Source organism: Cyrtonyx montezumae, unplaced genomic scaffold, assembly GCF_038088225.1.
Source record: "Cyrtonyx montezumae isolate F1298 unplaced genomic scaffold, pur_monq_1.0 scaffold_2, whole genome shotgun sequence".
In the NCBI taxonomy this organism is placed as follows: domain Eukaryota; kingdom Metazoa; phylum Chordata; class Aves; order Galliformes; family Odontophoridae; genus Cyrtonyx; species Cyrtonyx montezumae.
The window spans coordinates 62809044-62825255 of NW_027071936.1; the positions used below are offsets into that span (position 1 = coordinate 62809044).

Genomic DNA, 16212 nt, shown 5'->3' on the forward strand with positions numbered 1-16212 from the left:
GTATTTTAATTATAGTTTTATTTTCAACTTCAATAATCCTTTTATTTTTTTTTTCATTCTTTTGGCCTTTAAACCAAACTTTTAAAACATAGAAATCTTAGCCCAAGAAATACTTTGCTGGTAAGATAAGGTCAAGATAAAGCTTGAAATAACTGTGGGTTCCTAACCAGTAGCATTTTCTCTCAGGTCCCCATTGAAGAACCAACCTGGCCTGAGTGCATCCCATTTCAATTGAGGGCCCTGACCCTCATCAGGTAGACACCTTCCTGCCTCATTTTTTTTTCCCTCTGTGAAATTTTTGCTGAGCTCCATTGGTGAAACCCACCCCATAAAGCTGGGTGTGTTTGTGGCCATTCCCCTTGAACCCTCACTATGTGGATGCGTGAGCAGAGGAACGCAGATTGGTGCCCATCACCACTGGGACAGGGTGTGCACAGGAGATCTGCATGGTTCACTTTGGCCAGGATCTACAACCCAACATGTGAGCTCACGTGTCCGAATGAGAGCCAGGACATACGTGAGTCCACACCAACATGAGAGCTGAGCAGGATTCTGCCTTCCTCCATGCATGGCAAAAAGGGGATTGAAGAGGCTTACACCAATAACAAGTCTAAGCAACTCAGCAGGCCATTAACCACACGTGTTTACACTCAAATTCACGTGTAAATCCTCCCTGACACCAACTGCAGCAAATCCAGCAAGATTTGCCAAAACACTGAGTGTAAAGGAGTGGGATGTGTGTATACACAGGATTATGCTGCTGTTTACACAAGGGGTTATTTGCAGATGCTGAAAATGTCGATGCACACTTCCATTTTATATAAATAACACCATTACTTTAGTAATAAACCATAAAATGCTGAGCTGGCACACTTACAGCCTGGAAGGAAGTGGGGCTGCAAGCAGCAATGCTGAGTGTGCAGCCCACGTGCCAGATATTGATGCAATGCCTGTGCTGCACATCTGTGGTTGCCTGCAGCCATCCTGGGGCATGGAGCTTTGCTTGTATCTTTAGCTGCATATCTCTGTAGCCAGAAGGGACCTCTGGATGAAGCCCTATGGCCTTCTATTATAACAACATTAACAGTAGCACATGTCTGGACACAGCACCCATTAGCACCCATCCTTCATGTGACACTTGTGAGAGATGCAGGCTCAATCCCTTCTCTTGGTAGCCCACATAGGCAATGGTGATGCCTACATAGCAAAGCCATGAAAAATTCCCCACTAACCTTTGATCACCTCCCAGTTTTTGCCTACTGCTAAATCTCCTGCAGGGCTTTATTCCATTACTACTAATGTCTAAAGAGTTTCAGACAGACACAGAAATTGAAAGATAAATATTTCTTCTTTTTCACCCTATGTGCGCCACTTCCCCACTTCCCCACATGGCTTCTTGGGCCACCTCTTCTGATACAGCTCCATGCTGTTCCCTTGGGCCCTACTGCTGTCACAGAGCAGATTTCAGCACTGTCCTACGCTCCCTGTGAGGAGCTGTAGCTGCCATGACACCTCCCCTCAGCCTCTTCTGCTCTGGGCTCAGGACCATCTTAAATCTTCCTCTGCAGGCACTTCACCATTTTTCTAGCCACATCTTGGATGTTTGTAAGGCACCCAGACATTCACCCCAAAGGGCTGGAGCAGCTAGGCCTCGTCCTATAAAACCCTGCTCTTCTTTGGATGCTGCAATGTCACCATTGGTAGCTGCAACCCCAAGATTTTGTCTTGCCACCTTTAGTTTGGCTTGTGGTGTATCTATGACATTTGTCTACTGAGGTGAAGCGATCAAAAAATAGGCTTTATAGAATCATAAAACTGTTTGAGTTGGAAGAGACACTTAAAGGTCAACACCCCTGCAATGAACTGGGATGCCAACAGCTCCATCAGGTGCTCAGATCCCATTCAGCCTGACCTTGAGCGTCTTCAGGGATGGGACATCCACCACTTCTCTGGCTGGCAACCTGTGCCAATGCCTTACTGCCTCTATTGTAAAAAACTTCTTCCTTATATCCAATCTAAATCTCCCCTCTTAGTTTGAAAGTGTTTCTCCTTGTCCTATCACAACACAACTCGCTGAAGATTCTGTCCCCTTCTTTCTGATAGACCCTTCTAGATATTGCAAGTCCACTGTCAGGTCTCCCTGGATTCTTCTCTTCTCACAGCTGAACAGCCACAGCTCTCTCCTCTTGTCACTGCAGGGGAGGTATTCCATCCCTTGGATCATTTCTGTGGCTCTCCCCTGGATATGCTTCAGCAGGTCCATGTCTCTCCTAACCCTATTTATTCACCAAGTAGTTAGAAAACTTTTCTAAACCACCCCAAAAAGTTTGCCCTGGATCAACAGCATACACGGTTAATCAGGCTGAGTCATGGTGCAGAGATAATTTTGCAATATTGTGTGCTTCATCATTCTAGCACGTATTTCTCAAGTGTATACACATACATCCCACCACCCTTGCCCTGAAAACAACCTAAGAGAGTAATTCTTTACTCCTTTCCAGCTTTTATTGCACAGCCAGATGCACACAGTGCCATCCCATCTCTTTTTTGATGTCCTCAGTTACTGTGTTTGCTACTGTTTGAAAATCACACAACACTTTTTATTTGTAAATGTCTGATAAAGGTTTTCAGTTTAAAAGGGCTGACAGTACAAGCATTGTCCATACAAAGCTTAAAAATGCCACACACAAACCGACATGTAAGGCCATGTTTGATCTGAAATGCAAATAAATTAAACAAAGATGGAGAGCTTTAAGCCTGATGTTCTTTTGATCTTTGAAGCCTGATGGCTTTTAAAGTACAACTCTTTTCTGTATCACAGCCCATGACTTACATCCGTATGCCTATATATATGTATATACTTATGTATAAAACCAAAAACTTCTGTGTTCCAAATAGGGTCAGTAGTTACTACTAAGACAATGAATTTCTTTAAATGCCCTGTACGCATGAGCAGAGATGAGTCCAAATCTTGTCTCACTGATGAAAAAAATTATTCAGGCATGAGCAGGACCTGTCAGAATTTATTTAGGTTAAAGAAGATTTTGCAATACATGCAAGGCCCAATTGAGCCCTAAAAAGAAATGGCACATGGTAGACATGGGACAGAGTGACTCTGAAGAGCGGATACAGGCGTCCTGTGGAGGAAAAATAACTCCTCAAAACACAAAATCCATCCAGGCCCAGCAAGTCAGTGGAAGACCCAGACAAGATATAAATATATGTGTAAATCAAAGTGCTTGTACCATCTCCTACCAGAGCCGGAACTTCTACAGGCAGTAGGAAGCTCCTTCCACTGGAGCCACCTGGCACTATCATAGCGTCATCTTGGAAGCATCATGGAAAGGTCTCTCTCTGAATCGTGGCAGGAAGAAGGCTGCAATTGAGAGTGAAGTGCTCAGCATGAAAGACTATGGGAAATGCGGGATCTGAGGGTCAGTGACATAGCTGCCATCAGAAAAAGTGTTGTAAGGCCATCTCTTAGGGTTTGCATACAGCTGAACCAAATGAAACTGACTGTACAACCCCCCTAAAGCTGGTGTAAGCATGAGCTAGGAGCTGTCTTGCTGTAGCACCATCACAGATAGCTGGTGAGGTCGGCAAGCTTGCAGGTGGATCCTGCCCTCTTTTGTGCCACTGCTGAGATGATCTCAGTGCCTACCACTGTGCAAAAAGTAGGTTCACATAGGCATGAGTTATAAGACATAGCTCTTGGTATCAGCCACATGCTGCCTTAAAAAGAAGGTGATGCATGGAGTGACTCGACAAACTGCAGCCACTGAGAGCACTGCCACATCCACAGCCCTCCTCAGTGCTCGTGTTTAAATCTTCCTGAAGCTGAGAGAGTGTGTGCAAGAGATACCCATGAAATGAATTTTGCTTTTATGGATTTCATAAAAAGGTGATAACAAAGTTTTAATGAACTTACAAGAAAAATGTAAAATGTTGGTAGAAATAATAAAAAACAGCAGTAGGTTGCTTTGCTATATCCTCTACAGAAAAAAAAACCCATCGTGTTACGAGAATTATTGACCTGGGTGGCTAAGGCAAAAAGGCATTTTAGGGGAAGCATGCGTTGGTGAGGGAAAGTGGGATTGTTTGTGCTTTGCTGAATCAGGACCCCAACTCACTGTGACCTGCCTGAGCAAACCGGGGCTCTTTGGTTTGCATCTGAGGATGCAAACAAGTCAGCAGAAAAATAACTGCAAGCCTATTTGCAGAGCAAACTATTGCAACTATTTGCAGAGCAAATAGTTTTGGAAACAGTCAGAGGAAAACAAAAGCCTAAAGCGTTCTTTTGTTTCAGATTAAATGAAGTGTATCACTCTAAATCGGAGCAGCTGAAGCTGAAGATCACTTTTGTAGAACAGGCTTGAGAAAGAAGTATTTTCGAACCTAAAAATTGGCACATCTCTTTTTTTTTTCCCTGCAACAAGCTTGGAGCCACACTCGAGCAAACAGCAAACAATAGCTCCATCACTGAAGCATCATGGAAAGGTCTCACTTCGTTATGTGTTTTCTCCTCCTGAGCACCCTGAGACTGAAGCTCATGTTACAGACTCAACATTTCTTACGTTGTGATTTATGAAACATTAAAACACCTGTACGTTTGTGGTTTGTAACCTTTTCCCCCACTCCCCTTCACCCTCCCCCCAAAAAATACACAAAAAAGCATCATGAAACAGATTTCCCTTGAACTTCCAGAGCTCTTTGCTCCTGGAGGTGAAAAGGGGTCCATGGGACACAACTCGATCACTGCAGATCCTCACAATCAGAGTCAGGGAATCCTTAACATTACAAAAGATCTCTAAGACACTGAGTCCAAGTGCCAACCTATCCCCACTATGCCCACTAACCCATGACCCTCAGCCCCCATTTCCACATTTCTTGAACACCTCCAAGGGGCAGTGACTCCACCACTTCCCTGGACAGCCTCTTCCAACACATCACAGCTCCTCCTGTGAGGAAGTTTTTTCTGATATCCAACCTGAAAAATCACAACATGAATGGTGGAAAAGGCAATTTTCTAATGGAAATGGTGGCACTAGCAGAACCTGAGATGATTTGAGGAGATTACGTGTGAGAAGGCATACAGAGAAGTGCAGCTGCTAACTGTTGTTACACTGAGCATATTCTAAGCATGGTATCTATAGAACCTGAAAAAAAAATCTTTATTTTCTTTGATCAAAAATATGCATAGAAATGCCAGTTTTGAGGAAAATATCATACATTTTTTTTTCTTGTTTAACAAAATAAATTAAATATACATGACTTCTGTTTAAACTCTATATAGAATTACAAAGGTTTTGTATTTGCAATTGGATTAATTTGCAGTCTATACAGGTATTTAATATGGTCCTTATTTAATCTCTTTTCTTTCTGTTTTCACTGTGGTTCAAATAAAAATGAAGCTGTATCATTTCCAAAATGCTATCTGCAGGGAGGAGGCAACCACACACAACCTAGGTGAGTATTTCTCAAATGCAATTTTCCCTACGAGATTATTGTTTCATTTTCTTTTTCTCTTTCTCCTTTTTCTTATGTTCTCACGTATTTTGCATTGGTATAGAGAATCCAGTAGCTTGTCACCACAAGCCATCAGAGAAGGGCAGCGTGTTTTGCTTTCTTCACCATCAGCAGTTCAATTATTATTATTATTAATTATTATTATTTCTTAAATATAAATATAAAGACGTTCTGTACAACGTTCCTCTTTCCTTCCTTCCTTCCTTCCTTTTTCATGGCAGTGGCACTGAGTCCTGGGACCAGGGCAGTGACATTTGCTGTGTGGAACCCTCCATGGCGGAATTCAATGCCTTTAACTTGAAGAAATTGAACCAAGCATCTTGGTTAGCATTATAGACAAGACAACAGTGCTTGAGAAACAATCCACATTTCACTTTGAGAACAGAAATTCATTTTTTTTCCCCTTGTGTTATTTGGAAGAGTTGAACTGGTCATTTATCCTTGTGCTTTGGCACTAAATCTTTACAGCTTGAGTCACTCTAAGGGAAAAGGTTCTCCCACGTGGGTGGGACAGGCCTGGAGTCTTCCCACTAAAACACATGATATGCAGCAAGCACAAGAACAGGGGTGCCTGCCCTGGAAAAGTACCATGTCACCTTTTCCTGCCCGTTTTAACAACAGAAGGAGGTGGTGGTTTATATCCCTGTGTCCTGTCTTACTTGCCACCACCTCGCTTAAAAAATCCAGGAAGGCTCCACCAGTGGAGATGGCTGCCTAGCTGCTGAGATTTGGAGTTCCTTCATTATTCCTTGGCTACATCCTGATTGTAATAATTAAAAAAAAATCTCTTTTCTCTGTCTTTCTCTATTATATATATATTTATATAGATAGATATAGATATATACACATATATATATACACACATACACACGCATATACAATTATATATATATATGTATATATATATATTTAAAATCATATATATAATCTTTTCTGTCTGCTTTGCCTATTGCTGGCAGTGTGAGCTGACTCTGAGCAGTCTCTTCTGAGGTACCAGGAGGAAAATCCCACACGAGCTTCTGCACACGGCCGCCCTCTTAGCACTGGTATTGAATGTGCTGGTGCTGGTGGACTTTGCCTTCCACGTGCGAGTGGGTGTGGGTATGGATGTCCGTGTAAATCTTTGGGTACATTTTGGATGCCATGGCCGGAGCGAGCGCAGGCCCTTGGGACAGTAAATGCTGCTGCTGGGCGACGTATTCCTCGTAGTTTATGGAGGAGATGCAGTCTTTGTCTGGGACCTGGGACACGCAGATCCTGTCCCGGGGCTGCGGCCGTAGCACAGGGGCAGCAGCTGGTGGAGAGCAGGGTTTCTTCTTGGTCTGACAAAGCCACAGGAGGATTGTCCCGAAGATGAAGACTGCTCCGGCGGGGATGCCGATGATCACGGGCCAAGGAAGGCTGCTGGCTGAGGATGGAGGCACAGGTGCACTTGGAGGCTTGGGATCTGGACATTGTGGCGGGGAAGAGACAGAAAGAGTTAATCAAAAGCAGGCAAGGTAAATTCGAAACAGATGTCACACTTGAGCTGGCTTTTGAACAGGCTGTCTGGCAACCCTGCCAGACCAAGTAATGGAGAAATCAAGCCAGCGCACGGTGCTTGGTAACTGCTGTGCTTTTCAGTGCTCCTGGAAGGACAAGCAACTCATTTTCTTTGGTGTAGGGGGAGGTCTTTTGGGGATTTTTTAACTTTCTTATCCAAGCCTTAATGGATGTACATGTACTAGAGACAGCCAGCCCAAGAGTTTCCTAACACCTTCACTCTGTGATGGCACGGGCCTCTCTGCCCAGATGGGAAGACACAACATGTGACATGTCAGTACTATCTCCACATCAGCAGCACAACTGGATCACACAGAGCCACAATATGTTGTGTGCTTGCTTTTACTGGGGGTAGCTGTGTCTGCTCAGCTTTAAACATTCTTTAGTGGTACTGGACCTACTAAACTATGCTCTGACAGGGCAGGAAGCAAGAACTTGGTGTTCTGGAGAGGCTGCCTTGAGTTTCTTGTGTGGGTGAGGTCAAAAATCACAGGTGAGCTGGGGTCTTCTCCTTGGTGCCCAAGCAATGGGGAATTAAGATTTCACTTGTCCAGCTCTTAATGCCAAATAACTTCCATCTCCACTAATTTGTTTGAAACTACCATTAGCTTTCCATGGGCAGCAAGCTCAGCTAAGAAAGGCAGTTAAGATGCTCCAGACAATATCTTTCACAGCTGCCTTCCCTCTACCCTCAGTGATGGTGGCAGACTACCTTCCCGAGCAGTCCCTCTGGTTTCACAACCTGATCTCCCAATTTATAGACCCCAAAGGAGTACTGGGATAGGACCCCAGCTATCAAAATCTCTGCCTAGATAGCTACCAGCTGTTGTTTTCAAAAGCCCTGAAAAATACTTGTGTGCAGAGTTCAGCCTGCAGGGCGACATTCAGAAACTTGGAAAACCTCAGGCTATCCAAACAGCCCGGTATGTTATTTTCAAACATATATCACTTAACTTGCAAGCCAAACTTCTTTAAAATACTGAAGTCTTTTTCTTTCCTTGACAAATAATCCTATGGCTAGTTTGAAATATTAAATATATACCATGTGGCTTCTTTGAAGGCAGAAGGACGTGTACTGTTGACCTCAACAGACAGAACTTTCATCCACCAACATTGGAAATTACAGAATAATTTAGTCTGGAGAGGACTCTGGGGGTCATTGGGTTCAACCCCTTGCTTAAAGCAAGACAGGATCAGGGAAATGACCCATCATCTGACCACGAGAACAATAGTCTTCACATTGTTTGGCGGAAATCTGCTGGGCTGACTCAAAAGTGTTTTGATTTTCATCTATGCTATTCTTCTAAGCTGTCTATGTCAATTCTGATAGATTCATGAGCAAAGTTGTGTTTTTCTAACTCATGGCCTTGCAACCACATCTTTGCTTCTTGAGGGCAAGCTGGGTCCTCCTCAGTCAATGCCAATAACAGCAGGCCTGCGGGCGCTGGTTCTGGTATGAGGCCTCATTATAGTGCCATTCAAATCAATGGAAAGTCTCCCACTGATTTCAGTGGGAGCTGGATCAGACTGTTGTAGTTTGGAAACTTCCAGAGGCTTTGAGTTATATCCCACCCACACAGCATTTTGCTTCAGATTGACTTTCTAGTTGGAGTTTTGTTCTAACTCTAAGTGATGCAGAAGATGATAAGGATGAATGGAATTTTTACTTGACAACAAGCTGTTGGTGTCTAAATTCATGTTGGTGACTTTTGGTGACTACTAAGATGCACAGTGTGGCAACTGGAGAGCAAAAGTAGCCATGATATTTTAGTTATAGTAGTCATTTTCCCCACTACATACACAAAAAGCCAGTTCTAACGCTCTGGATGAGTTTATGGTCTCTGTTCCTTACTGATATTTTGACCAGAGACACTGCATTAGACCTGACAGCTAAAATGTATATATAAAAATATGTATAAATAAATACTGGCTCCAGCTTCTGTACTTTCTTATCTGTGTTGGCCTTGCACATAGGTGAAAGGAAGAAAAAGCAGAAAGAGGAATTTTTGTCATTAGGCTGGTGATTCTAAAGCTAGATTCACATGTCCAAATGAGGCAGAAGGAGATGCCCTTTTCAATAAAAAATATTTATCAGGCAGAACTAAATGACGTAAATGATAAAGTGAGGATGGTATGCCTGAAATACACAGGATACAGCCTCAGCTGGATGCAGACACCAGCTCCGAGGCCTTGGGAGAGCAGAAAGCAGCAACAAGTTTGGTTCAACGTTCCTTAGGGGATGTTTGGGTAAGAATTTAACTAATCAATCATTTTCTCTTTCACATTCATTCTTTTCCTTTCCTTGTGACCAGGACAGTTTTTATTCTTCTCTCCTTTTACGGGATGGCATCATTGTTTTCTTTTACCAGTAAAGCAATACAAGTAAAAGAGAAAGGAGAAATGTCAGGGAATGGGGCTTCAAATTGTGCTGCTATTTAGTCCCCCTCTCACCTCCTGCACCCTGTTGCTGAACCCTGCAATTGCAGTGTGATTTCCAGCTCCTGCACTGTATTTCACCTTGCTGGAATTGTTGTTCCCCATGGATGGAGAAAAGAAACCATCAGCAAGAGAAATTCAGCAAGGGCTGACTTAAATCAGGGCTCATTTAGTCCCTCACTGATCCTTAGTAGAACTGGACTAGCTTAAATCAGCTCAGCATCACTGAGGATAGTAGAGAACAAAAGGTAACAGTACTTGTATTACTAAATACCAAGACATAGGATACTGATTCAGACTGGGGAAATAAAAGCACAACTCACCTGGCAGGACTGTGAGAAAAGCGCTGCGAAAACTGTAGCCCATGGTGTTTGCCCCTAAGCAGATGTACATCCCTGCATCCTCTTCCTTGGCTCGAGTAATCATCAGCTTGTTCAGGTAGGAGCCATCAGGACGGGACCAGACCTCCCCCGTGGGTAGCACAACAAACTTCTGTCCCCCGACATCAATGGTGGAGTTGTACTTGCTCTCTGTGCCATACTCCACTCGCTTCAGCCACTGGATGACAGGTTTGACGTCACTGCGGACTTTGCACTGGAAGGATGTGGTACCGCCATAGTCTACTGTTGTGTTGACAGGGTGTGTCCCTGTCAGGATGGGCTTGGATCTTGTTCTCTCTGCACAAAAACACAAGGAGCTCCATGGAAAATGGGGTTTGTCAACCTGAGTCACTTGTGATTGCAGAACCATTGGAACAAGGTGTAGAATGCATGCAAAAAATTGTCTAATCCAAATCCCTGCCCTACAGTAGACCAAGATCTCTGCAGTCCCCTGGTTTATGACGCAGCTATTAGCTGACAAAAGAGGTCATCCTTCCTTGTACTCCTACTAAAACATGTCTCAGGAGATGCATCCCAGAAAAATAGGATCTTAATGCTGTACCTTAACCTACAGAATATTATCAATTTATATTGATAATATATCTATTATCAACAACAGGTTGCAGAGGAAGATAAATGGCTTGAAACTAGCCTAAAGAACAACACTTTTGGGATTCAATTTTGACAGTACTAAGGTCTGAGCATGAATCACAGAATCACAGAATTGTAGGGGTTGGAAGGGACCTCTAGAGATCACCGAGTCCAACTCCCTGTCAAAGCAGCTCCCTAGCCCAGGTTGCACAGGTAGGCGTCCAGGTGGGTATGGAACATCTCCAGAGAGGACTCCACAACTTCTCACTGTAAATGTTCAGCTGATATTGATCCCAATGATGTCTTACCAGTGGATAGAACTATCTGAAGGGAAGTTGTAAAGAAGATGGAGCCCGGTTCTTTTTAATGCCAAGAGACACTGAGCACAAACTGAAGCCCAGGTGCTCCCTTTGCCCATCAGGAAGCACTGCTGTGAGAACTGACCAAGGAACGAGACAGGCTGTGGAGTGTCCCCCTTGAAGATCTCCAAAAGCCATGTGGACGTGGGGCTGAGCACCCTGCTCAGGGTGGCCCTGATGGGGGCAGAGGAACCCAGAGGTTCCTCACTCATCTGTGCTGCGATTCTGTGTCTTTTACCGCTGTCTCTGGTAGGGTTTAATTTATAGATGAAAATGACAGAAATCTGTGTATTCTCAGGCACAAACTCAGGGCTTTTATTTTTTTAGATCATATTTGAAAGTATGAGGCTACCGACAGTTTGGGTACAGTAACTCGGGGTAGATATGTTCCTTCTTCTTTTGGTCTTTCCTAATGTCCCCTAAAGACAAAAAAAAAAAAAAAGATGGGAAAAAGCCCCTTCCTTCACTGACTGTCTATCAGTAGCAAGGGCAGGCTGTGAATTTCTCACATCTGTGCTTTGAGAATCCCCTGGGAACTGCCTATCACCCCTCCTGCTGGGCCTGGCAGATGCCCACCCATGTGATCAAAACTCTACTGGATGTCATCCCACACCATGTCACCACTGCTGGGCTAGAGAACTGAAGCCACAGGCACCACCAGCGAGGAAAATCTTTGCCTCAGCCTCACTTACAATCTGCTTTTATTCTTCAGTCTAAATGTCCATGCACTCAGTACAGAGTAACATTTGTGGAGCAATAGGCCAGATATCCCTTCTTTTCTAGCCAACGATAAAATCTTCCATTTCTCACTCAAATTCTGCTTCAAGTCTCAGCTGATGAAGGAAACAAGATGGTAGGAAAGGAAATCATACACAAAAGTTCACAAGACCACACCTTCCAGCATGATCATAAACTTCTGGTTGTGTCAATACCATGTAAAATGAATAGAAAAATAAATTCCTCATTCCTAGGACTATTAGGATCTATTTTTGGTGGGAAAATCACAGAAATGAGCCTCAGTTTCCAGACACCAATTTACTGAAAACTTCTTTCCTAGGCACAGAGAGAAAAGATGGTATCACAGTGGGTGGTAACTGCTGGCAATCATCAACCACTTTTGAAGGCAAACACTGTTGGATTGATCGGGTAACACAACAGCTCCCACCAGCACAGGCTTTGAGGTGACAGGGAGGAACAATGGGCCCTCTTTCAAAAAGTCAGGGTACTGTCAACAATGAGAGCTCTAAAGATGTGCCTGGGAAACAAAAATACCACCATGGTCTCCATAGGACTACAAGCAGGAATCACAGTTGAGGAGACTGAGACTCAGATAAGCAGGACTGGTTTAAGAGTGGAGGCTCAAGGGGAAAAAAAAGAAAGAGGAAATTGAATAAAACCTGAAATACTCCACAGAATGATGTTAAAAATAGAAAGACGTCTGAAGACTGCTTAATGCCCTTATCTGCCTGACTCTGGTTCCAGCTTTCATTACTGTTTTCACTCCTAGCCAGCAAAAGCTAATGAAAACAAAGGTTACATACATCTTTAAGTTGATAAAAACCAAGATAAACAGGGACACAGAAAGGGGTTTGTTCCTGGTGCTGTCTGGTTTTGATGAAGTGAAAATGCCACAGCTGCCATTGGGATGGGGCTTGATTCATTTCCCTGTCTCTGCTCCTGGTTTTAGTGTAAACACATGTTTTTACTGTCTCCACACAGCTGCATCTTTATCAAATCCAGATGTCCAGCAGGTTTGTGCCTTCAGAGCCCAACAGAGCTCCCCACATGTGCTTTTAATTCCTGTTATTCTAGAGAAAGGACTTATCAGGGACCAGATCTTTACCTTTAAGAACAATCTTTCACACTGGGATAAACTTTCTCATGCTAAAACACATGCAGATGGACAAACAACATGCTTTCCATGTGGCTGGAAATAGCCCCCCGTGCCCCTGCTCCTCATTAATGAAGGATATTTCATCTTCCTCCACCCTGCTCATCCCCTTTTTCTTCAGTTGGCCGTTCCATAATCATTTCCATGACAATTAATGATGATGTCATAGACAAAGCATGACGATTTAAGAATAAGAGTTCTACTTTGGTAGACTTAGGTAGCTTGGAGTATAATTATCTTCAGTAATAATAGGGGAAACAAGAGATTAGAGGCCAAAAATCAGAATAGCTAGCCAGTAAGAAGAGTGATTTTCTCTACTCCACCACAAAGTTGGGTAATCCCCCACAGCTCATCATCTAAGGTCCGAGACTAGAGATACATACAGGACTTTATAGGGATTTAAAAATTTTGTTATCATCTCATTTGTATCCACGTGAACTTTCAAGTGTCTAAATGCTTTAAAAAATCTGGCCCTAAAGCCATTTCTTTCTAATCAGTCTAGTTGTAAGATTTCTACTAATTCCCTTGGGAGATTTCTCTAATCAGGTGCATCTCTTATTACAGCTATCTAGACTAAATTTTCAGTTGATTGGTTTCACTTTACTCTGATAAAGTAATCTGGACCATCCTAATATTTCCACCCTTCTTCTATGGCCCTCTTGTGAAGGGCATTCTCATTAAGTTCTCATTTTGCCCTTAAACTGACAGTCTACTGAGTGGGGTTGAATTGGTCAGTTGTGAACCTCTGTCACATGAGTGATGTTAGAGATGACCGTTTCCTAAGCATTTCTCTTTATTTTAGACTTCTAAACTGTATTATTAATACTCTGTCTTTCTCAGATGGTAGGTTTACTCTAGGTTGAGCAACATTTTCTCTGTTGGTTCCTGTTCATATTTCTAACACTTACCCAAGTCTACATCCAGCTGTCATCACTGCATGCTCACAGCCATGCTCTTTAATCAGCCAACCCCATTCTGACAGCTCCCTCCCCACCTTTCCACCATAGACGCTGCACTTACGGATCACTTCAACTTTGTAAGTTGCATTGATTTCCCCGACTTTGTTAAACACTCGGCAGGTGTACTTCCCACTATCCTCAGGCTTCAGATTCTTCAAGTTCAGTGTCCACTTCTTCTTCTTGTTCTCCCCAATCTCATGGGGCATGAGGGGCTTATTGTCCTTCAGCCACGTGATGTCAGGCCGTGGGTTTCCGCTGGCCACACACTTCAGGCGAATGGAGCTGCCGACAGGACGGGCAATCACTCTGCGTCTCATCTTTGCAGGCTGTGTGAACCTAGGCTGGGCTGCAAAAGGCACGAGCAATGGACTCTGGTGAGCAAAAGGCACATCAAGCAGGATACTATGGTCAAGCATTAAGGCCAGATTTTCTCAAGGGGCACTCAGCAGCACCATACAAGCCAGTGTATCCCATATTCCAGCTCATACCAGTTTACTCAGAAAGCACTATAAAGCCTGATGCAGTTGAGTGTCTAGAGGACTGCTATGAATACATTACCCTCCTGCATAGCACAACCCCGGAATACCTCAGTGCCCGTAAGGCCACTGAGTCAAACAATCTCACAGAATAATGCTAGAATCATGCTGCTGTAGCTGAAGGCAAAATGTGACCCCATAATCACATTATAATTGTTAACATATTCTATGCCAAAAATGAAAGCCCTTAGCCAGGACCAAAGGAAAAACCTCAGATTCCTGTTAAGCTGACAGTATTCTCAGTCCTTTGTTTGTCACTTATAGTTTCATTTTTGAAGATGTTTTTGCTTCGTAGTTCTGACCGATGTTAGTGAAACTTTGGAAGGGTCAACAACTTTCCAAAATGTAACGTAGCCTTAGAAGTGAGCAAGACATTTGAACATTCATTTGAACTAAAAGGCATGAGAGTCACTCAATATTAACTTATGTAGCATTTGTGTTGAAAGGCCCAAAGGAATGACCAAAACACATGGAAATATCCAATAAAAGAAAACTTGGGTCACCCTAATGCCCATCCATCCTCAAAACTAGGAAGCTGAAGCAGTATCTCCTGGTGAAGAGAATCATGGGATAAGATAATGTTACCTTGATTTAGCATTGAAACAACTACTATCTAGAGAAACGTGTCTCTACGTAGCAAAATCTAGAATTCATATGCTCAGATTCAGATTACATAAGAATTCCAGAGGGAAAGGAGGTGGCACCTTTACACCTTATAGTTTTAGTAATGCTGGAGAGGATCTTCCTATAAAGCTATGAGTTGATCTAATTAATCAGTAGAAAGGTAGAGGTGTTTGCAATAGGTTTTAAGACACTTAATGCTATATGATTTGTTGCAAGGCAAAAGCTTGAGGATCCAAAATAAATTACAACTTTTCCTGTATTACCTTTATTATACCATGTCAGTAAAGGGGCACTCAAAGCTACAGTCTCCTGCTGAGATTAACACCACTCCTGACTCCTGCTTCTGACTTTCCCACTGCTTCCAAGAGGCTCCTGCCTCATTCGTCTCTCTTCTTCATTTTGACAAAACCTATTTCTCCTTGCCAGCTCCATAATAGGTTTCTCTCCTTGCTTTGAATCCTTTTTCTTGCTTAGTATAATCTTACTTTTCAGCCTCAGATGGCAGTCACTTTACATTTTCATACTCTCTCTTACATTCTCCCTGTTTCTTCGCTTGGGAAAAATGAAAAACAGAATGATTGGCCGGTGGCTTGGACATGCCCATCAACCACTGCAATTAGAGATCCACAGCATCAGTAGAACACAGCACACCAAAGCAAGATGAGAAGGTTGTATTTCAGGTACTGGGGAAGTTTGCTACAGGTGGGACTGCCTACTACAGAGCCAGCCCTGCTGCCCAGAGTCAGGGGCAGAAACTCTGGGATGTGCATTATAGTGGGGAATTGTCGGATGGAGGAGGTTTGCTTGCAGCTTCCTATCTCCACGGATCTATGAATTGCAGTCATTGCCCTCTGAGGTCTGTGACCCTGTCCCCTGGTGCTCTCAACCCCTTGCAGCCTTGACCTACAACTCTCCCTCTCAGAAGAAGACACCCTTTGGTATTCCCCTCTCTCGGAGTCTCTTTCTTTAGGAGAAAGCATCTGCCTCTACAGCCTTCTTGCCTTCTTTGACTGTCATTTTGGGTCCCAGCCATTTCATGTCATTTCAAACCCTTGCTCAGAAATGCTTTGCTCTCCGTACAGAGACTTTCAAGTGTAATCTAATGAACTGGAGCAACTCTGGCCCTGAGAATCCTTGCCATGACAGCTGAGCAGCAAGTGTGGCATACTAACCTCCTGCACAGCTCATGGTGCATAAATAACCCCCTGCACAGCTCCTGGTGTGTAAATTTCTGGGTATTCCCTTGAGGGTATGCTGGAAGAGGAGGCTCCCTCCCAGCAAAACAATTGGCCTCTAGAGGGAAAATTAACCCCATCAGGACTGAGCATTAGAAATGACTGCAAGCTCAGGCATTTCCTCCCACCCTTC

General features: G+C 43.5%; 1 protein-coding gene across 1 annotated transcript in view; it reads right to left on the minus strand.

Moving 5' to 3' along the window:
- Positions 1 to 5371: 5371 nt before the first annotated feature.
- The window catches only part of FGFRL1 (fibroblast growth factor receptor like 1), a 166843-nt gene continuing 156002 nt past the window's right edge, over positions 5372 to 16212 (minus strand). The window contains exons 5-7 of the mRNA XM_065735913.1: positions 13746 to 14030; positions 9828 to 10181; positions 5372 to 6973 (exon numbers count right to left, since the gene is read on the minus strand). Coding sequence (XP_065591985.1) covers positions 6564 to 6973; positions 9828 to 10181; positions 13746 to 14030 — 1049 coding nt within the window. The 3' untranslated portion in view covers positions 5372 to 6563. The remainder of the gene's footprint in view (positions 6974 to 9827; positions 10182 to 13745; positions 14031 to 16212) is intronic.